We start from the raw sequence: 22437 nt of genomic DNA, 5'->3' as shown, positions 1-22437 counted from the left end.
TATCCACGTAGCTTGGCTGCCATAGTCGGTCACATAGTTGAAGTCTGGGGTCTGACATTGGAATGATCGGGTTTAGTCTTGACTCTACTGCTTTCTAGCCGTGTGAACTCTGAGCAAGTGACCGAGAATCTTTAGGAGGCTGAGGTTCTTTTTCTAGACGTTGGGGATAACCGTAGCACATAACGCATAGGTTAGCGCGAGGATTAAATGCTCTTGGGGCATTAGTGGGAACATTCTCAGTAAATTGGCTGTTACCGTGCATGTGTTTAATCGGTGAATGTCGAAACTGTAAAAGACTTTCCAAATTCATCCCCTCCCCCTTTCATCGTAATTTGTTCTCTAGATCCAGTTTGTCCTCTCCCTAGTCCATGTGTCCCAAGCTCACCAGAGTGAGCTTCCTAAGGCACAGATTGGATCATGCTGGCCCCCTGGCTTAGCAGTCGCGGCCCTTCCCCGCAGACCCCATATCCCTCCACCACTCTTCACCGCACCCCCATCCTGCAGTCCCAGGCACGGAGCACCTTCCCTGCCTGGGTTACATCTCACGCAGTTCCTTTTTGCCCAGAATGACATGTCACCATCCTATCTCAGCTTCTCCCCAGACTGTCACCTCTTTGTCCACTTCCTCTGATTCCTCCAGGTAGTACAGATTTCTTTCTTCCAGACATACCCCCAAGCCTCTAGAGGCAGGAGCGTGGGGTGGTGTGTGTGTCTGAGCCCTGGACTGGCATCCCCAGAGCCTGCCCACAGCGGGCCTCCTGCAGGCTGGCTCTCACCGGGACTCCCCCGAGGCGGCTGAGAAGGAACCTCTGGGCCAAGGGATCCAGCTGTGGGGCTCAGAAGAGAAAGTGCTGCCTCTGCTGTTTGAATGTCAGGTGGCAAGAGCCAGGTCCTGGAGTGGGTCCTGCTGTCAGGGCTGCGGCCCACATGCTGTCCCTGGCTTTCCGGGTGACCCCGGGTGACCATGGAAGTTGGTGGGAAGCCTCCTTAGCTTCTGCACAGGTGACCACCACCAGCCAGGGATGAGACACTTATTCTCACAGTTCTGGAAGCTGCAAATCTGAGGTCAAGCTGTCTGCAGGTCGGGTTCTCCCTGAGGCCTCTCTCCATGGCCACTGTCGTGGCCTTCCCTCTGTGCACATGCATCCCTCATGTCCGTCTGTGTGTCCAGATCTCCTCCTCCGGGAAGGACACCAATCAGGTTGGATCGGGGCCATCCCTAATGGCCTCAATTAACTTAATCATCGGTTAATGGATTGATTGAAGTATAATTAGTTTCAGGTGTACAGTGTAATGATTCACCAATTCTATATATTTCTCACTGTTCATCATCATCGGTGTCCTCTTGATCTCCTTGACGGATTTCACCCGTCCCCCTGCCCACCCGCCCTCTGGCAATCACCAGTTTGTTCTCTGTATTTAAGCATCTGTTTTTTGTCTCTTTTTTTTTTTTTCTTTGTGTGTTTCTTTTCTTTTTTAGGATTTTTATTTTTTAGGAATCTCTACACCCAATGTGGGGCTCGAACTTGCAACCCCGAGATGAATGGTCACATTAATGACATTAATGGCCACTGCACCAGTCAGGCGCCCCCATGTTTTGTTTCTTAAATTCCAAGCGTGTGTGAAATCATACAGTATTTGTCTTTCCCTGACTTATTTAAGTTAGCTTTATTCTCTCTAGATCCATCACATTGTTGCAATGGCAAGATTTCATTCCTTTTTTTTTTTTTTTGCCTGAGTAATATTCCATTATGTATACACTGCATCTTCTTTTTTCCATTCATCAGTCAATGAACACTTGGGCTGCTTCCACATCTTGGCTATTGTAGATAATGCTGCAATAAACACAGGGGTGCACATATCCTTTTGAATTAGTGTTTTCTTTCTTTTTTTTTTTTTTTGGATAAATACCCAGTAATGGAATTACTGGATCATATGATATTTCTATTTTTAATTTTTTGAAGAACCCTGACACTGTTTTCCACAGTGGCTGAACCAGTTTGCATTCCCACCGACAGTGCACGAGGATTCCTTTTTCTCCACATCCTTGCCAACACTTGTTATTTAGCCATTCTGACAGGTGTGAGTTGGCATCTTGTCATGGTTTTGATTTGCATTTGCCTGATGATGAGTGACGTTGAGCATCTTTTCATGTGTTTGTTGTTCATCGTGTGTCTTCTCTGGAAAAAAGCCTATTCAGGCCCTCTATTTGTAATGGAATTATTTTTTTTTGGTTGTTGCTTTTTTGTTGTTGAGTTGTATAAGTTCTTTTATAGTTTGAATATTAACCCCTTATTAGATAGATCATTTGCAAATATCTTCTCCCATTCAGTAGTTTGCCTTTTTTTTTTTTTTTTTTTGTTATTGATGGTTTCCTTTGCTGTGCAAAAGCTTTTTATTTTGGTATAGTCCCAATAGTTTAATCTTGCTTTTGTTTCCCTTGCCCCAGGAGACATATCTAGAAAAATGTTGCTAAGGGCAATGTCAGAGAAATTACTGCCCATGTTTTCTCCTAGAAGTTTTATGGTTTCAGGTATCACATGCAGGTCTTAAATCCATCTTGTGTTTGTTTTTGTGTATGGTATAAGAAAGTTTCATTCTTCAGCATGTGGCTGTTCAGTTTTTTCCCAGTGCCATTTGTTGAAGACTCAATCACCTTTTCACAAGCCTTATCTCCAAATAAAGTCACATTCTGAGGTACTAGGGGTTAGGGTTTCAACATATGAATTTTAGGGGATGCACAGCAGTGCCTAACAGCGAGTGCCCAAAGGATAACCAGGATGGTGTTGTCCAAAGAAGTAAGGGGGGGGGGGGAGACAAACCCAACAAATGCCCACTCTAACTCCTGACTACCTCTTCATGGAGCCATGAAGCCTATGACCCATGCCCACAGCAGTGAGCATGTGCAGAACCAGAGACAGGAAGGGTCTCATCTGAATAAGTTTAAAAGGAAGAGGCTAAGAGAATCTCAGAATTTCCCAGATGGAATAGGCTACCTTAGAGAGATCTACCACCAAACCCACCATGACAGGAACAGCTCCCAGTTCTAGGCACTTAACTCTGATTTTATGATCTCCGTTTTTTTCCCCTCAATATTTTTTGTGTTTCCCTCTACCATTTGGGGTATACGGAGCATATTGATAATACTGCTTTAAGGTCCTTGTATCTGTGTCTGTTTCTACTGATCGATATTTTCCCCCTGGTTATGGGCCATATTTTCCTGTATCTCTGCACACCTGGTCACTTTTGGTAGGATGCCTGACATCATGCCCTTTTACATTGTCGGGGGCTAGATTTTATTGTATTCTTTTAGATAGCATTGGACTTTGTCCTAGAGCTATTAAGTTACTGGGACTCAGTTTCATTCTTTTGAGCTTGTTTTTCAGCTTATTGTTGTCTAGAGCAGCCTTGGGTTTGGGGATAATGTAGCCTCACTGCAAAGGTGTGATCCTTTGGAGGACCATCCCTGTCCCACTCTATATTTTGAGCTCTTTGCACCCTGCGCGGAGGGATCATTAAGTACTGTGTGAGCTCTGGGAATTATGTGGGGCCTGCTACTTTCTGGTATTTTTTTTATGAAGTTTTAATCCATATATGCATAGTATTCTAAGACTCAGGGCAGCCCATTTGCAGATCTCTGGGATTCTCTGTGTGGGCAGGCCCATCCTCCTGGGGACTCTGCCCTGCAAGTCCTAGCAGCTGTGACTTCTTTGAACTCCAATTTCCATCTCCAGTGAGTGACCTGCCCCCAGGCTTGGTAGAGTACTGTTCCCTGGGCTGCAACCCCAAAACTGCCTCTAGGAAGCGAGTAACTGTACAGCACACTCCATTCATTCACCTACTATCAGGGATCATAGTTGGGGACAGCCTAATATCTGGTGCCTGAAAACCGTTCATTTATGTGGAGCCCACACCATCATTAGGCTCTGCTACCATTATCTCATTAAATCTTCACAACACCTTAAAAATCAGACTATTTTAAAGAGTGGCCAGGTACCTTTCCCAGAATCAGACAGCTGCTGAGGTCTTGGCCATGATGTCTGGTAGATTCTACGACCACTGTCCTGCACCATCAGAGGACCTTGAGGTTCACGGGGTGGGGGGCACTCCACTTGTGAGGGCATCCAGCCTCTAAGGGCAAGACCTCGATGGCCTTGACACCCAGATCTAGGGCTCCTTTGATTTCAGGACACTCGATCTCCTGCAGGTACCCTGTCCCCTGGCTCCGGAGCTCATTTCTTTGTATACTCAGTGTGGGAAGGACTGCTTGGTGTGCATTTATATTCACAGTCACATTAGCCCACAAGGTACACTGGTACAGGAGGCAGCATCCTCTACTGACCTACATATTTGCTTTATGGCGCTGGTTGAAGTTTAACATCCGGGGTCGGCCTTCATAATCTTCCTGGAGGATGCTGAGCAGTGGGAGGTGAGGCAGAGGCTGAGCTGTCAGAGCGAGGTCAGTCCAGGCTACTGTTGGGTTTTAAATCTCCGACCCTTCCTTTCTCCCATTTTTATTTTATTTTATTTTATTTTATTATTATTTTTTTTTTATAAATTTTTTTTAAATTTTTATTTATTTATGATAGTCACAGAGAGAGAGAGAGGCAGAGACACAGGCAGAGGGAGAAGCAGGCTCCATGCACCGGGAGCCCGACGTGGGATTCGATCCCGGGTCTCCAGGATCGCGCCCTGGGCCAAAGGCAGGCGCCAAACCGCTGCGCCACCCAGGGATCCCTTTATTTTATTTTATAAAAAATTTCAAACATATAAAAAGTAGAGGTGAAACACTCATAGACCTTCCACCTAGATTGAACAATTTCATTTTTTTTTTTTTGCTTTCGTTGCGATATTTTAAAGTGTACGTGACGAGCACAATGACAGTTCACTTCTAAACACTTCAGCAGTCACCTCAACAGTAGAAGGGCACTTTTTGACACAACCACAATAATACCACAATCACCTTTGATAAAATAAATAATAATTTAAAAATATCATCTAAGACTGGTTCATAGTTAACATCTCTCTTGTCTTTAACATCTTTTAGCGTGTGTTTTAAAAAAGTAGCAGGCGGTCAACAGCTGTACTTCGCATTTGAGTGTCATATTTCTTAAGTCTTTCGAAATCTACAATGGTTCTTTCCTATCCGTCCATTTTTTTTTTTTTCTGTAAGATTTTCTTGTTGATGACATCAGACCGGGGTCCTGTAGAAGGTCCCACCTTGTATCTTTGTCTGAGTGTATTTCATGTTATGTCATTTAACTTGTTTCTTGATCATCTCTGTAAACTGAATGTTAGATGTAAAATCTTGAGGATACCTTTTTTTGTGCTAGGTCACCTTGTGTACTGTGCCCACACACCTGGTCATCTAATATGACAGGATATCTGTCATTGGCTCAAAGGGGCAGCAGCTAGATGCCTCACTGCAAGACCATGTTCCTCCCCAGCCTGTAGTCACGCCCCTTTGTTGAGGTGTATAAAAAACCCCATATCCAGGTCCTGTTCTCCTCTATATCACCCACTGCCAATAATTTTTTTTAAAGATTTTATTTATTTATTCATGAGAGATACGGAGAGAGGCAGAGACAGGCAGGCAGAGGGAGAAAGAGGCTCCCCACAGGGAATCCCAACGTGGGACTTGATCCAGGGGCCCTGGAATCATGCCCTGAGCTGAAGGCAGACGCTCAACCACTGAGCCACCCAGGAATCCCCACCCACTGCAAATAATTATTTCTCCCTAATGACTGGCATCTGCAGTGGGCAAGATTTTGCTGAACATACCTCCTGAATTTGTACTGTAAATAAGGAAGTTTTTTCAAATTGAAAACAAACAATTTTCAAAATTTAAAACTGTAATATAGATTATGCCTTTTTCACGGCTCCATCTCAAGATTCTGCGGTATCTTGAGGAGGTCACTAGTCTGAACTCCCACTGATGCTTAGGAGTGGGACATTTGGGAACTCCAGAGCTCTTGGACAGATCACACCCACAAGCACAGCATACACCTAAGTCCTGCACGAGGCCTGGCAGGTGTGGCTGAGATCTGTGGCCCGGGCTTGTGGACTCAGGAGTTAAAAATGCCAACTGGCCACAACACGCGAGACTCCCGGAACTGGAGATGTAGCCAGTCCCGAGCTCATGTAACCGTGGGGCCAGGAGCCAGGGCCATGGACTTGATTTAGAACCACTGCTGGAGTCGGCCAGGGAATGCTGACAAACCTCAGAGCTGCAAAAACCGTGGCCACATGCACAAGATCTCAGCCAAGCTCGGGCATACTTTTCAATAATGGGACCAAAGGCTTCGTGTCTCAGGCACACAGTCCATGGTCCATCTGGAGTTTTAAAGATCCGATTTAGAAATTCATTTATATGACAGTCTTACAACCATATGCAAGTATGTATTTGTTTATATATTTGGTGGGTCACCTTTATCAGAGTGCCAGTGGCCACTGTTCTAGAATGTGGACCATGAAGTTATTAGGCAAAGAACCTAGAGGTAGCATGCGAGGGGGAAGCCAACCATAGTCACGGTGTCTTATGTGTGCAGCCGGTCTCCTGTGATCCTCAGAAGAGCCCCCATGAGGTTGGCATCATTACCCCTAGTTTCTATGTAGGGAGCTCAGAACAGAATGATCAGAAATGAAGACAGAATGGCCACCCTGCTGCAGCGCAGGCCCAGGCCTCCTGAGTGTGTGTGTGTGTGACTCTGTGACTGTGAAGCCTCTGGGCTTTCACTTTATCGCTCATCTTCCCCAATGTGTAGCCGCACAAGCAAAACTGAAATTGGTCATAGAAGATAAGGTAAGTACCACCAAAATTTGTTTGCCAGGTGTTCTCTGCAGAATCAGAATTCCTAGCAAGACCCTTCCTCTGCAGGCTCATTTTGTGTCCCTTTTCTCATTTTTTTTCCCCAGATGCTTCAGTCGTTCAGTTCCTTGAAGGAGATGTGTTCCTTTCCACCCCAGGGCCTTTGTACATGCTGTTCCCTCAGCAGTTCACCTAGTTAGTTTCTGCTTGTCCTTAAAGTTTGGGCTTGTGTTGCTTTCTCCCGGAAGCCCTTCCTGACCCGGATGGAGGTCAGGCCACCATGCCACCTGTCTTGGGGCACCCTTCTTCTCTTGGACAGCCCCTTTACAGTTGCTTCTCTTTCAGTGGTCAGAGTCACAGGCCGTGTGTTCAGGGCCTGAGCCCCTGAGGTTTCTCTTTCTCCACAGGGGCTTCGAGTGCATGCAGGAGCCCAGGTGCCTTTCCTCTGTGGGATTCAAGTTCCTTACTAGTAGAATAAGGACCGTAACTTTCTGTGCATCTGTGGTTGACACCCCCCGGACTCTCAAGTCACACCTCATCCTCTCCTATGCAGCAGGTTCTCTCCCCCACGCAGACTGAAAAGCTCCTAGGGCTTCCAAAGTGTATTTAGTCTGCATCCTGGGTGGGATGCTGAGATTTCCCCGGCTCAGAGTAGCCCCAAGGGCAGGCAAGGGCACCCTCTACAGCAGAACGGTGGCCCGCCTGGCTTTCCCCAGGCCCTTGTGGCGCCCTCCCCCCCAGCTCTGCCACCCTATGCCCTTCCTACCCCGTGGAGCCTTTCGTCCTTTTACCTAACCCTTCCTCCAAGCCTTGAAGACTCCCAGCCCCAGGGTCATTGTCATGGTTCTTGGCAGGAGAGGACAACCAGTTAATACGATTCCGAATTAACTCCACGTACTGAGCTGCCTGTATTCTGAGGATTTCTCCTTTCTCTGTTTCTTGGTTTTAACTTCTTGTTCTTTCCTGAAATCATGGTGAAAAATAGAGACGTGTATTTTAAGTTTTTTTTTTTTTTTTTTAAGATTTTATTTATTCATGAGAGGCACACACACAGAGAGGCAGAGACACAGGCAGAGGGAGAAGCAGGCTCCCCGTGGGGGGCCCGACGCAGGACTCGATCCCAGGACCCCGGGGTCACGCCCTGAGCCAAAGGAAGACCTTCAACCCCTGAGCCACCCAGGCGCCCCTGTTTGAAGTTTTTCCTTGGAGAAGTGTGAAGCCCCATTATTTATTGGTGTGGACACGGCCAGGGTGTGAGAACCCGCCTGCAGGGTGAAGGCCCCTTTCCACAGAGCCCCTGCGCGTCTGCTCTGGCTCCTCTCCCGCTTCCTCAGTTTCCCTCCTGCACACACTCGCACTCGTGTCTGCGAGCCCAAGGAGGACGGGGTCGCTGGGCCTCGGCGAGGCTTCTCTGGGTCACTGCCCTCATTCCACACGCAAGCGAGGGGTCACGTCCCTGGGAAGCCCCCGCGACCAGCCCCGCGCCCCCCCTTCCCGCCCCGAGCTCGGAGCTCCCCTTCCCACCCGCGGCTCCTCCGCGCCTCCTCCTCCCCCAACGGGCAGGTGCTCACTCTGAGTTCAGAGTGGGGGGACCCTGTGCGCCGCTCCGGGAGGCCCCCCTCGCGGTCCCCGTGCCCGTGCGGGGAGGACCCCAAGCCCCGCAGATCGCCCCCTTGTCGCTGCCCCCCCACCCCCCCACCCCGCCCAGGGCGCCCCCCTGTCGTGCTGGGACCGCCTGGCCCCCAGGAGGCCTCCGGGACCCGGGGTGCCCGCGGGTCGGGGTCGACGTACCCGTGGGTCGGGGTGCGGGTCCCCGTGGGTCGGGGTGCGGGTCCCCGTGGGTCGGGGTGGCGGTCGGGGTCCCCGCGGGTCGGGTCGAGGTGGGGGTCGGGGTGGGGGTCCCCGCGGGTCGGGGCAGGGGGTCCCCGTGGGTCGGGGCCGGGGTGGGGGGTCCCCGCGGTCGGGGTGGGGGTGGGGGTGGGGGCGGGGGGGTCCTCGCGGGTCCAGGTGGGGGTGGGGGCGGGGTCTGGGCGGGGTATCCCCGCGGGTCGGGGCCGGGGTGGGGTCGGGGGGTCCCAGCGGGTCGGGGTGGTGGTCGGTGTCGAGGTCCCCGCGGGTCGGGGTCGGGGTGGGGGTCAGGGTCGAGGTCCCCGCGGGTCGGGGTGGGGGTCGGGGCTGGGGGTCTCCGCGGGTCGGGGTCCGAGTGGGGTTGGGGTCGGGGCGGGGGGGTCCCCGCGGTCGGGGTGGGGGTGGGGGTGGGGGCGGGGGGGTCCTCGCGGGTCCAGGTGGGGTCGGGGTGGGGGTGGGGGCGGGGTCTGGGCGGGGTATCCCCGCGGTCGGGGTCGGGGTGGGGGCGGGGGGTCCCCGCGGTCGGGGTCGGGTCGGGGGGTCCCCGCGGTCGGGGTGGGGGCGGGGTCGGGGTCGGGTCGGGGGGTCCCCGCGGTCGGGGTGGGGGCGGGGTCGGGGTCGGGTCGGGGGGTCCCCGCGGTCGGGGTGGGGGCGGGGTCGGGGTCGGGTCGGGGGGTCCCCGCGGTCGGGGTGGGGGCGGGGGGTCCCCGCGGTCGGGGTCGGGTCGGGGGGTCCCCGCGGTCGGGGTGGGGTCGGGGTCGGGTCGGGGGGTCCCCGCGCAGGGCCGGGGCTCGGGGCCGCAGCCCCGCCGCCTCCCGCGGGCGCTCCCGGCCGTTCCCATCCGGCCCGCGACGCCCCGCCCGCCCCGTCCCACATGACGCCGCCTCCGCCGCAAACTTTTTCCTCCCATCCTGGGGCGGCTCGGAGGGAATGGAAGATGGCGGCCTAGGCGCGGAGTTTCCTGCCGGGCGGCGGCTGCGGCGGCGCCATGACGCGCTGGGTGCCCACCAAGCGGGAGGAGAAATACGGCGTCGGTGAGCGGGGGCGGCGGGGGGGGCGCCCCGAGCGGCTGCCGGCGGCCCCAGAGCGCGGGAGGCGGCCGGGACACGCGCCCCGGTCCCCCCGGTCCCCCCGGTCCCCCCGGTCCCCCCCGTCCCCCCGGCCCCGCGCACCGGCCGGCGGCGCAGCCCTGCAGCCTCGGGGCCCCGCGGGGCGCGCTCGCACCCCCCGCCCGGCCGCATCCTTGGGGGGCTCTGCGGGGCTGCGCCCGAGGGCTCGCTCGGGGAGGGCGGCGGCTGCAAGCGGCGGGCGGGGGGGGGCGGGAGCTGCGGGCCCGCGGCGGGACAGCCTGGGCTCGCCGCCCTCTGGGGTCCCCGCAGCGCCGGGGCAGTCGGGCGGCGGGTCGCGGGGGAGCGAGCGAGGCCGCCCCGACGGCGCCCTCCCCCTCCCCCCTCCCCTCCCCCCTCCCGGGGGCTGCCCCCCCCCCCCACGCCTGACTTTGGTGACCTCGGTCCCTCCCGGGGCCCCTGTCGCCCGCTCCCGGGGCGCCAGGCCTGGCCCCACAGCTGGGCTGCTCCGACCTGGGGAAGCCTCCGGGCGGCCCTGGCCCTCGGGGCCCTCAGTGACCGGCTTGTCCCCACCCCCAGCTGTGGACAGTGCCGCGGTGGGCCCCGATCCACCTGCTCCACCTGCGGGGCCGCGGGAGGGGAGGGGAGGGGGCCCTCCGCCTCGCTCCAGGGACCCCTGTGGCCGGGCTCTCTTCCCTCCCCGTTTGTAGCGACGAGGAGGCGGAGGCTCAGGGGCACAGAGGTCAGCGGCACGGGTGGCCTTTAGGGCTCCGAGTGTGTAAGCAGCGCCCTGGGTGCCTCCGTGTGGCTTCGTCTCAGCCGTCCTGATAGACACGTCAGGTCCCTCTGCAGCTCACGGAGGAGGTGTGGGGTGCACATTCTGTCCGTCCAGGACTGCTTCAAGGTGTGGTGGCCCTGGGGGTCCCCGCCGTGGAGAGCTCGCCGGAGGTGTGTGAGGAGTGAGCCGAGGACGGGGACACGGCAGGGACAGGTGGAGGGGGGCCTGGAGTGCAGGGGCAGGGAGCAGAGGAGCCCGACCGCAGACAGCCCTGTGGAGGAGGCAGGCAGCAGCTCTAGCTCTGGCCAAGGGCTTGCCTCCCCCCTCCCTGTGTGCACTGGGACACTGCAAGTGTCAAGTGTCAAGTGCCACTCCCACTTGACAGGGGCAGAGAGAAACTCCAGTGTTCACACCTCTGCTGAGTGCTACTTCTGGGATGGGACTCTGGCTGGGGAACTTAGGCCATCGCCCGGAGGCCAGGAGATGGGGAGGGGCTTCTCCCTGGAGCACAACATTTTTGATACCTGACACCTTTCCTTGGCTCCCAGGGTGACCTGCTGGTGTCAGGGAGGACACTGTAGGTGTGGCACCTGTTGAGCTGCATGACTGTCCCGTGGAGAGGACCAAAGGGAGCACCCCGTGACAGAGTGAGCGGGGTCTCCTTGCTGGGGAGGTGACCCTGGGCAAGAACATGGCTGTGTCCCCTCCCCACGAACCTCCTCCCACAACTTCCAGAAGTTTCGCTAGCGTTCACTGTGGTAACTTCTGACATCACACCTTTGGCTAATTGTGGTTTTAAGAAAAGTCTGTGCTGGAAAGTTTCCAAAGGACAGCGTCCTGGATGGTTTTGCCAGGCAATGCGAGGAACCAGGTGCGCACGGCAGTCTGGTGGAGGAGAGAGTGGCCCGCTAGGCTTGGTTTCACCAGGGCAGAGCCCAGGCAGCCGAAGGCACTAGAAGGCCCTAGAAGGGACAGGACAGCACAGCACAGCGTGTTCAGCATCAGAAGGAGCTTTCAGTGACCAGAGTCCCGTCAGGCAACTCCTGATTCTGGGCAGAAGGCAAGGCGAGCGGGGATGCGCACATCCGGGTCAGCCCAAGCTCTTCACTGTTCTGGGAGTTGGCACTGGGGGGTCCCATTGGTTCGCCGGAAGGGAAGCCAGCAGTGCTGGGGGGCAGGGACTCATTCGCATTAGCTAACAGGCTGTTTCCGCCCAAGGGAAAAGTACTGGCCATCCCCCTTACCAACCACAGCGTTTTTTGGGGGAGCCTAACAACAGGGCTGTGTTTCCTCCGAGGGCTGTGGCGGGTCGTGGGTGGGCCTTGCTTCCACTCCGGCCACTGGATTGGCGGCATGAATGAATCACGAGGGGAAAGAAAATGATAAAACTCCATCTCATTTGGAAACATGAATCACAGCTCATTGTTTGCATGTACTTGGAATCTGTCAGAAGCATTGTTTGTAAATGAGACACTTTATTTTTTTGCAAAATGGGGAAAAGAGTAAACAGCTGATCTGTTGCTTCCTCAGCAAGGCAGGAACTGCTGGTCTCTCCCCAGGCCCCCCATTTATTCCAGTGTGGGTTGGGGTTGCCCCCAGGAAATTTTCCAGCCTGTTAATGGCTCCCCCTGGGCTTGAGTTGAGTGGGTCAGTGTTTACAGATTTGGTTAATTAACACAGGGAGGAATTTTGACTTGCCTTCACGGGAGTGCGGTGGTGGTGGTGGGGGGAAGCTTGGCACAGGTGAACTTTTCCATCATCCCCCAGCTAGGCAGAGTCTGAGGTCTCAACGCTAATAAAACTATTATTGGTCCTGTTCCTAAAATGAGGTAAAAAGATGCAGTGTGTTTTAGAGTCACACCTGAGAATGGTGCGCTCACCTCTCTTGGTGTGAAGGTCAGAATAACGGCCCTCAAAATGTCCATGCCCTAACCCCCAGACCGCGTAAATGCGTTCTGTGACATGGCCGAAAGGGCTTTGCAGATGGGGTTAACGTAATGAAACAGAGTTGGAGAGATGACGTTGCATTAGCTACATGGGCCCCCAAAGCAGAGAACTTTTCTCTGGCTGGTCACAGAAGAGTGGAGTAAGAGGTTCCAAGCCTGGGCAGGGTCCCACGCAAGGTTGCTGGCCCTGAGATGTAAGAGCTTGCTTGCAGGGACCAGAGGAAGCCCAGGGAGCTCAGGGCAGCCCCCCAGCTGGCAACCAGCAAGGAAATGTGGACCTCAGCCCTGCAGGTACAACCGGATCCTGCTCGCACCCCGACTGAGCCTGAAAAGGGATCCATCCCTTCCTGAGCTCCCGACGAGAGCCCAGCTGGCCAACAGCTGGACTTGGAGACCCAGAGCCACTGAGTGTCTGACCTGGGGAGCTGTGAGATTATCCCTGGGGACCCTTTGAAGCTGCTCAGGGAGTGGTGGTTAAGACGGCAATAGAAAAACCAGCAGAGGGATCCCTGGGTGGCGCAGCGGTTTGGCGCCTGCCTTTGGCCCAGGGCGCGATCCTGGAGACCCGGGATCGAATCCCACGTCGGGCTCCCGGTGCATGGAGCCTGCTTCTCTCTCTGCCTGTGTCTCTGCCTTCTCTCTCTCTCTCTGTGACTATCATAAATAAATAAAACTTTAAAAAAAAAAAAAAAAAAAAAAAGAAAAACCAGCAGAAGCGTGGGAGAGTGAGGTTTGTTATGGAGGAGGTGGAACCCCAGTGGATCCAATGTGGGTGCTTAATTCTGGCCTTTCGACGGAGAGCTCAAACGGGAGGTGGGTGTTGGTGCTGCAGACACTTTAGCTCCTGGCTCTTACTCCTTCTGTGGCCCCTAAGCCCCTTCCTGTTTCCCCATCTGGAAGGTGGAGCTAAGCCTGCCTACCACAAAGACTGAGGACGATGATGCCTTGAGATGATGATGTTGGCAGAGCAGGGGGGCATCATGTTTGAGATCAGCCAAGCGCTCAATGGCGCGTTGCTTTTATTAATTTTTTATTTAATAAAGTGCGGTTCAGAAATGTAGTGACAACTGATTTTGGATTTGACAGGCACGGTTGCTGCAAGAATACTTTTCTTCAAAAGTTGATTTCTTAGTGGTGTGTTCTGCCCCTCTATTGGGGGAAAGGCGCGTGTGCTTGGTGCTGGGGAGCATGACTTGTGTGTATTTAGATTAGTTCTGAGTGATGATAACTGCTAGCTAGGAGTAGTGTAATATCCAAATAAATTTGGGAGTGTGGGAGTTGTGGAGAGATCTCTTTTGTTATCTGGAGTAGCAAGCAAGCTGCTACTTTGGGGAAAAAAAATTAGATTTGATTGTAAGTAAATAGAAATGCAGGCATTTTCATTCACTGGAGTTGCAGAAAAACCAAATTAGGGCATATTATATTTCCTACAAACCCTATTTTGCTTTGGAAACATTATAAAAAATTTAAATTTATTGTGCCAATGTTTGCCTCGAATATCACATCTTATCAGGGCTGTCTAGGATTTGTGAATAGTTCCTTGTTACCTTTCTTCCATCTATGAGTACTTCCTTATCTTTTTATTTATTTCTTCTTTAATGCTGTATTTTCAGATAATTATAAGCACATACCTTTTTAAAGAAATAATACAACTGGGACGCCTGGGTGGCTTACTGGTTGAGTATCTGCCTTTGGCCCAGGGAATGATCTTGGATTCCCCGGGATCGAGTCTTACATCGGGCTCCTTGCATGGAGCCTGCTTCTCCTCCATCTGCCCGTGTCTCTGCCTCTCTCTGTCTTTGATGAATGAATAAAATCTTAAAAAAAAAAAAAAAGAAATAATACAACAGAGACCCCATAGACCCCATTACCAGTTTCCCCCAAACCAGAGCCCAGGATATTGACCTGGATGCAATCCAGGTACAGAGCATTGCCATCCCCCAGGACCCTCTTCTTGTCCTTTCATAGTCACACCCACCTCGCCCCTCCTTCTTGCATAAACCCTGGCCACTAGTAGTCTCTTCTCTATTTCTTTAGTTTTATCATTTCAAGAATGTTCCACAAGTGGAATCCTACCGTATAAAGCCTCTTTGGATTATTTTTTTCCACGCCACATAATTCTCTCGACATGCATCAGGTGGTTGTGTGTATCCGCAGGTGGTTCCTTTTCAACGCCGAGTGGTGTTCCGTGGCATGGATGTACCACAGATGGATTAACCATTCACCTGTTGAAGGACATCTGGGTTTTGGCTGTTATGAATAAAGCCACTATGAACATTTATGCACAGGTTTTCATGTGAACACAAGTCTTCCTTTTCTGGGATAAGTGCCCAGGAGTGCCATTGCTGAGATGTATGTGGTTGCGTGTTTGGATTTTTAAACTGCCAAACTATTGCAGACTAGTTGCAGCATTTTGCGTTCCCACTGGCAACATATGGTTCTCCCTGCCAGACTTCCTTGTTGTCCCTCTTGTCTATTTTAGCCAGTCTGATCCAGTGTGGTCGTACATCGTTGTGGTTTGCATTTGCATTTCCCTCTTTGCAGCCCCTCCTTGAAGAGTGTCTTGGTGTAATTTGGGAGATGGGCCTGTGGGCTGCTGCATGAGCTGCGCTGCTGGGGGAGGCTGCTGACAGAGGAGGTGCTTGCAGAGGTGCAGAAGGAGCGGGGCCACCACGCTGTGCAGTTGTCCAACATGTTAGGGAGCTGAGTTCTGTTGGAAGAGGAGATCATGGGGTGGGAGGCCAGTAGGGCTGTCCAACAGTGTGGACATAGAAACACTGCCTTAGGGCAGCTCTGGTGGCTCAGCGGTTTAGCGCTACCTTCAGCCCAGGGCATGATCCTGGAGACCCTGGATCAAGTCTCACATCAGGCTCCCTGTATGGAGCCTGCTTCTCCCTCTGCCTGTGTCTCTGCCTCTCTCTGTGTCTCTCATGAATAAATAAATAAAATCTTAAAAAAAAAAAAAAAGAAAGAAACACTGCCTTACACCGCTGGCTGATCGCCAGGCACGGTGTTCAGACTCCTCCTGGGTGTCTGGAGAAGGTCTCTGAGAGGTAAGCCCTGAGGAGGGGACCCAGAATTTGAGTTTTAGCCGTGGTGTGGCCACTCTTTGTTGATGTGACCTGGGGCATTGTCTTTGAGGCTCTCCTGGCTGGTTCCAAGTTTTCAAAATGGAAGGATGATGCTTGGCCTTGTCTGTAAGGTCAGGCTGATGGGAGGTCCCAGGAGCTAAAGACCTTAAGGCTCCTTGGAAACATTGTTACACCAATAGCAGCAGCATTGTTCCTAAGTTTGCTCTTATTTATAAGGTGGGAAGTGCTTTGGGACCCTCCCTCAAGTCCACATATAAAATGTGTATTAGTTGGCTGCCGGATCAAAGTACTGCTCTGAGGGGCTTAGGCAGGAATTTATTTTCTCAGTTCTGGAGGCTGGGAGTCCAAGGTGTTGGTGGGGTAGCTTCCCTCAGACCTTTCTGTGGTGTGTGGATGGCTGCCTTCAGTGGGCCCTCACGGGGTCTTCTCCGTGGGGTCTGTGTCCTCACCCCCTCTTCTTGGATGAGGGCCCACCCTCATGACTTCCTTACCTTCATCATCTCTTTATTTTTATTATTTATTTATTTATAGATTTTATTTATTTTCATGAGAGACACAGAGATAGAGGCAGAGACACAGGCAGAGGCTGATGCAGGACTTGATTCCAGGACCGCGGGATCATGAACTGAGCCAAAGGCAGACGCTCAACCACTGAGCCACCCAGGCATCCCTTCATCATCTCATTAAAGACCCTATTTGCGATACATTCTGGGTTAATGGTGGGGGTGGAACTAAAGCGTTTGAATTTTGGGCGACATAACCCATAACAGGATTGTCACAAGTCAGACTTTCCCTCTGAATCTTAGTGATGCTTTTGGTGGTCACCATCTGAGTGAATTTGTTTTTTTCTTCTGCAGGGTTGTGGGTCCCCAGTTCCTTGGGGATGCCTGGAAGAAGGGAGGAGGGAGCTGGGAGCTTGGAGCTCCCAGTGTAAACCCTGCCCCCCCCCCCCCCCCCCCCCAAGGCTCACAGAATCTAATTTAAAGAATCGAATTAGTGTCTGTGTTCAGCCCTGGAAATTTCTTGTAATCAAATTACTGACAGAATGATACAGCCAGGGAGTTTGAGACCTACACAGGAAGTGGAACAGGTTTTAAGTGTGGTCACTCACAGGGAGGGCACACCTGGGGAAAGGCTCTCCCTCTCCCTCGGGCTGTGGGGCTGTGCCGTCACACCCCACCTGCTTGTGCTCACCTGCCTTTAGCTTTAGGAGGCAGAGACCTCCAGCTGGGACGTGTTTCCAGTTTCTCATCACTTGTCTTGGGATGTTGTCGTTTTGGCATGTGGGTGGGGTGGCCCGGCTCCCTGTGGTTCTGGAATGCCAGTTGTCCAGCGATGGCAAGGAGCACCTCTGGCTGTGGCATCACATGCTCATTGTTGGGCCAAGTGCACAGCTCCAGGGGGTGCTCCTCACTTTGTGGGCCTGAAGCGGGCTCCTGCACCCCCTGTTACACCTGCACGGTCTGCAGGGGTCATGGGCAGTCACGGGAGTGCTTTAACTTCGGTAGCTGATGGGGCGAGGGCAGGTGTTGACATGTGACAAATAGGTGGCCGCATGCTTCTTGCTGATCACTCAGAGGCACAGGGTTAGCAGGGCACTGGGCAGCCCCCCCACATCCCCGCATGCACCTCATTCCACGTTGAAATTTTGGGCACTGTCTGTGAAGCAGGGGAGCTGGGTTCTTGTTTCACGGAGTCGAATCTCGGGGACCAAGAGTGAATAAAACGATAGTTTATTAAGCAAGGATCCAGAGAAAGCTCTCTGGGGTGAGAGGGGTCCCCACAGGGTTGCCACTGGGGGCTTGCAGGGTTCATCTCTTATGGAAAGCCAACCAGGGAACTTAAATCCTTTTAACATCTCTATGGATAGCATCAGTGAGTAAGAACTAGTGCCCTTTTTAGGGTCCTGGTAAACTTTGTTGGTCACAAGTAGCTGTTCTAACAAGACCCCACCTCTGATGCCTGGAGGCCTGGCTTGTTTATCTCTGGTTCCTTACACCTCCACATTTTTGGAATTTTATGAGCCTGATCCCGTAGCCCCTACTTGTCTCCCTACCTAGCCGCGCCTCTCCCTTACTCATCTGTCCTTTACTCATCTGCTTAAATATATGTGTATATATACATATATATAAATAAAAAAAGATTTTATTTATTTAAGAGAGTAGAGTGAGAGCAGAATGCAAGAGCATGAGCCTGGGAACGGGGCAGAGGGAGGAGGGAGAAGCAGACTCCCCGCTGAGCAGGGAGCCCTCCAGGGAGCTAGATCCTAGGACCCTGGGATCATGACCTGGGCTGAGCCACCTGGGCACCCCAGGCACTCTCTGCTCTTTGTCAGGATCCCCTCAGCCCCTCAGTCTGACCGTGTGCCACGGGGTCCCATTACCTCTGCAGCCTTGCAGCCACTGTGCGTTGTAAGGGAGGGTCCCAGATGGGGAGAGATGTTTGATGCCTTTGCTAGAATTTTAGTGTTCACCCTGAAGTCCTATCAGGGGTTGAAGTTCCCACAGATCCCAGAGCTCCTGAGGGGACCTGGTGAAGGGAGCCCTCTAAAGCTTACGTGGAGAAATCTTCTCACCAGAAGTCTTTGTCCTGGTGGGATTGCTGTTCTGGGTTGCAGTTTGTTGCAGGAATGTGACACCAAATTCCTGTGCCATCTTGAGTGATTCTGTTTAACTGGCCTTGTAAGGAATGCTTTTATATGTAAATATTCCTATTGTGATTGCTTTTCTGAATCAGGGTTGGCTGGCTGCTGTAACACACAGCCCCAACGTTTCCGTGGCTTCCTACAGTGCAGGTTTGCTATTTGTTTATGCCGCAGTCCAAGCGGCTGGTGGGAGGGGGTGCAGACGCTCTGCTGCCTCTAGCCATCTGGGAGCTCAGGTTCCTTCTGTCCTGTGGCCCTGCCCTCCACTAGGCTCTTTGCCTTTCAACTTGTGGATAAGGAAAGAAAGAGACAGAGGACAGTTTACAGCCAGGGCTGGGGGTGGGTGCGCCTCCCTCCATCCTTTGCCCAGAGCTCAGTACCTGGCCAGACCTGACAGCAGCACCTGGGCTTGGGAATAGAGTCTGACTGTGTGCCCTGCAAGAAGAGGGGGATGTGCACATTGGGTCTCCTCCACCGGTTCCCATCGACACCTGCTTTCTCCTAATCAGGAGGAATTAGAACCTTCAGCTTCATTGGCCTCAAACACAGAGATTGTAAGTTATAAACACCATTTTGTCCCTGAGAGTCACTTGACAGCCGATGTCCAGATCTCTCCAAATACATGAAGAGCTGCAGATGAGAACAGGTGCTGCCTTTTCCTGGGCCTGTTTTCAGCTCCTTTATGTTCTCTGGATTCCGGGATGTCCTTCACTGTAGACCTGGCCCAGAGAGTACTCCTTGTGGGGCGGGGTAGCCCCCGCGAGTCTAAGGGAGGCTGCCTTCTAAGTGAGTCATCTTCCTATTTGTCTGGCAGTTCCTATTCTCGCCATCCTGAAACATATGCGGCACCCCCGGATCCCATTCCTGTGTCTTTTGAATTCTTTTGGCCTCAGAAAAGGGTGCACCAAACCCTGCTAATTAGATCTGTGTCTAAGCGTTGGTTTTTGTTTATTAGAACGGAATCTTTAATCTTTATGATTAAGCCAGGCACCGAAAAAAGGCTGCCCTAGTAAATCAGTCACAGCTATAGTAACTTAAATTTTGGGTGGGGGGTGGCATTGTGGTATAGGGTGAAGAGCACTGGACTGAGAGTCAGAATGCCTGGAATCCAGGCTAGGGCACCACTCCTCTGCTTTATCTACCCTCCCCAGCCTCAGGCCCTTGGAGATGGGGAAATAGTGTCCTGTTTGCCGAGGTGCCTGGGGGAGCTAGCAAGATGACACATACGGTAGAGCTTCCGCAAGGAGAAAGTACTACTTTCTGTTATTTCCCCTTTCAGAAGGAGAAAGTACTACTTTGTACTGTTGATGTTAACCTGTTACAGAAAAGATATGCGATTTCTGGTGATGGTTTAAATCATTTACTGGAAAAGGGTACTGTGGCAGCAGGAGCTTGATTTTTCCCAAGGTTTTGTAATTTTCGTTTTATCACTAGACAAGTTGGGTAGTCATTGATGAACGCTGCGAGCCGGAGAGCCCATGATGCGTGGGGTGGAGAGTGATGAAGGCGAGTGTGCCCCAGCTTCCCTGAGCACCATAGTTGTGAGCCACTGAGGAGTGATAGAGCGAAGAGAACTGTGCCTTCAGATAACCCTCCTTTCTTCCAGTTTTCTTGCTGGCGTTGTTCTTAGACGTTGGGGATCCAGAGCCGCCCTCCTGGTAAGTGTATGTTGTGGTACAAGTCAGTCTCCTATGTGACATTCTTGGAGATAGTGGTGTTTCTGAATTCAGGTTTGTCTTGATGTAGAGGAGAAGATGGTCCCCGTGCAGACGACCCACACCCCCAACCGCACACCCCTGGCAGGTCTGAGGACCCCCCGCCCCCCAGTCACATGTGCTGATGAGACCGCGGGGAGTGTAGGGTCTCTCCCCGTGTAAGGGAGGTGACCTGTGATGAGCGTACTACTCTCATTCAGGCTCAGTTTTTGCCATTAAATGAATAATAAAAAACTCCTTTAAAAAAAAGATTGTTTCAAAGAAGAAGAAAGAGAGAGAGAGAGAGAGAGAGCGCGCGCACAAGCTGGGGGGAATGGCAGGGAGAGGGTGAGGGAGAAGCAGGAGAGCCTGATGTAGGTCTCAACCAAGGACCCTGGGATTGTGACCCGAGCTGAAGGCAGATGCTCCACTGATTGAACCGCCCAGATGCCCCCCAAAACTCTGTTTTTTTGAGCTTTGGGTGATTGCAGGGACATGGATGTGTTGGATTTTTTTTTTTTTTTTTTTGGTGGCGAAACCAACACATTTAGCGCTTGTCAGTCCTGGGCTCTCAGGTTCTCTCAGAGTTTTCAGACTGTGGTGGCTGCTGGCTGCTTGGAAACCCTTTAAAAAATGCCCTTCAGAGCCGTCTGGCCTCATTTCCTGCTGTCCTATCCATCTGGGGGTCCGGCTGGACCCAGTCTGTGATTTGCCCATTCCTGCCTTAGCTTCTTAGGACTTGTGCCCAGGGCTGCAGCATTGTAGGCCTTGTCCTCCCTGCCTCCTGACCCCTTCTGGAAGAAACGGCCTCTCTGTTCCTAACCCGGGTTGTGGGGACAAGTGTGTGAGGGCTGAGGGCCTAGCAGGAATGACTGAATCCCCAGGGCCTGGGAGTCTTGAGGCAGAAGGAGGGTAAGGGGGGAAGGGTAGAGAGAGAGCCAGGGGATGGGGCAGGTGCACCCCAGGGTCAGGGCGTCAGGGTTGAGGAGCGGCCTGCCTTCCCTCAGAGCTCACAGCATTGAGGTTTTCCCTTCTTAATTGCCGTAGCCAGAGTCTCCGGATGCAGGTTCTGGGCTGATGTAGCTGTATGGCCAGGAGGCTGAGCTCTAGGCAGTGGTGCGCCGCACGGGGCCTGGGGCAGCTGGCCCTGAATTTGGGTGAGAGAGGCCCAGCTCAACCCACTGGTCCTGGTGGTCATACCTGAGAAGTGACCTGTTTGAGGCTCAGTGCCTTCTCCTTGTGAATATTCGAGGGCATCACTGCTGTGGGGGCTCCCCGGGCAAAGCCAGGACCAGTGCCCAGGTTGGGATGTATGCATGGGGGACTCTGCACCCCTTCTGGGCCCCAGTTGGCTCACTTGTCGACTGTGAACAACAGTAGTTGCTGCCTTGCAGAATTGTTTGAGAGTGAAATGAGCTAATTCAAGCAAAACTGGGTTTCTGGACCCATGTACAACTGACATTCTGGGTCGGATAATTTTTGCTTGCGCGGGGCTGCCTGGTGCATTGTTGAGTGCTCAGCAGCTTCCCTGGCTTCCACACTAGATCTGAGTAGCGCTCCCCTTCCCTCAGTGTGACAACCTGTGTAGCTGCAGACGTGGCCCCATATTCCCTGTGGGCAGGATGGTTCATCTGCTGGAACCACTGGTATGACGTGCAGGGGTGAAGCTGGACTCACGGGTGACACCCCCTGGCTGTTGGCATCACAGTGATGTCTCCTGCATACCTGGGCAGGCCAGCTGGAGCCCTATAGGACTGACTGACTGCTGGACGGTGTGCTGGGGGAGGCAAGGGGGAGGCAGGGGGGAGGGAGGGGGGAGGGGTACAGCCTCTGGCCCGGTATGGCTGTAGGAAGGTGGTCAGGAGCCAGCTGTGTTTCTTCTCCCTTCTCCCTTCTGAGAGACACCTGTGAGGTCAGGTCCTAGACAGATGTGCCGATCCCCAGGGGAATCACGGACTCTTCCCCACGTCCTTCCTGAGGGGTCAGGCTGCCCCCAGACCTCCAGAAATACTGGAGCTCAGGCGTTCGCTGCTGGAATTGTATTTGCTGGAATAAAGGCCTTCTCAGGACTTCGTGTCCCCCCCCCCCCCCGAAAATAATAACTTATTTTCTTTAACATAATTGACTTTTCCAGGGGCAAATAATGATTTAGCAAGGAGGGAAATGTGATTATTTTTCTTCCAAATTGCTGTGCTTCTATTAACTTCGCAAGATTTATTTTCAAGTCCTTCTAACGTCATGTGTGTTCTGCTGCCTATTTTTCAAAGGCAGGAATGCGTCTTGGTCCTCCAGGCACTGTGGCCAGGCTGCCAAGTTTCTTTAGATGTTTCTCGGGGAGTGTTTTGGAGGATCAGCCTGGAGCGGCCAAGGGGAGGGGGAGGTGGGGATGGGGAACCGATACCGGGGACTCCCCCATACACAAAGGATGGATGGGACTTAGTCCGGCTGACCTCCTTGATGTCCGGTGGTATTTCTTTACCCAACTTCAGTCACCGCTGCGTGTCGTGGCAGTGCCACAGTGCCTTTGCATGTGTTCTTCTCTTTGTCTGTCAATAGTCTT

At 52.9% G+C, this 22437-nt stretch overlaps 1 protein-coding gene and 1 long non-coding RNA gene across 4 annotated transcripts in view; both read left to right on the top strand.

Moving 5' to 3' along the window:
• The first annotated feature begins 9532 nt into the window (after positions 1-9532).
• DOCK1 (dedicator of cytokinesis 1) overlaps positions 9533-22437 on the top strand; it is a 493838-nt gene continuing 480933 nt past the window's right edge. For both annotated transcript variants that reach the window (XM_072804887.1, XM_072804886.1), the window contains exon 1: positions 9533-9690. In XM_072804887.1, the coding sequence (XP_072660988.1) occupies positions 9645-9690 (46 nt within the window). In that variant the 5' untranslated portion in view covers positions 9533-9644. The remainder of the gene's footprint in view (positions 9691-22437) is intronic.
• On the top strand, positions 10247-12943 carry LOC140620702 (uncharacterized). 2 transcript variants are annotated; one of them, XR_012020417.1, is made up of 4 exons: positions 10247-10671; positions 11050-11148; positions 11356-11590; positions 12731-12943. It is a non-coding gene; the product is annotated as an uncharacterized lncRNA (long non-coding RNA). The 2 variants fall into 2 exon arrangements; XR_012020416.1 differs by having other exon boundaries at positions 10250-10671; positions 11356-12943.

This window comes from Canis lupus, chromosome 29, assembly GCF_048164855.1.
Source record: "Canis lupus baileyi chromosome 29, mCanLup2.hap1, whole genome shotgun sequence".
In the NCBI taxonomy this organism is placed as follows: Eukaryota; Metazoa; Chordata; class Mammalia; order Carnivora; family Canidae; genus Canis; species Canis lupus.
Note: the sequence above shows the minus strand (reverse complement) of the source record. Positions and strands in the feature narration are given on the sequence as shown.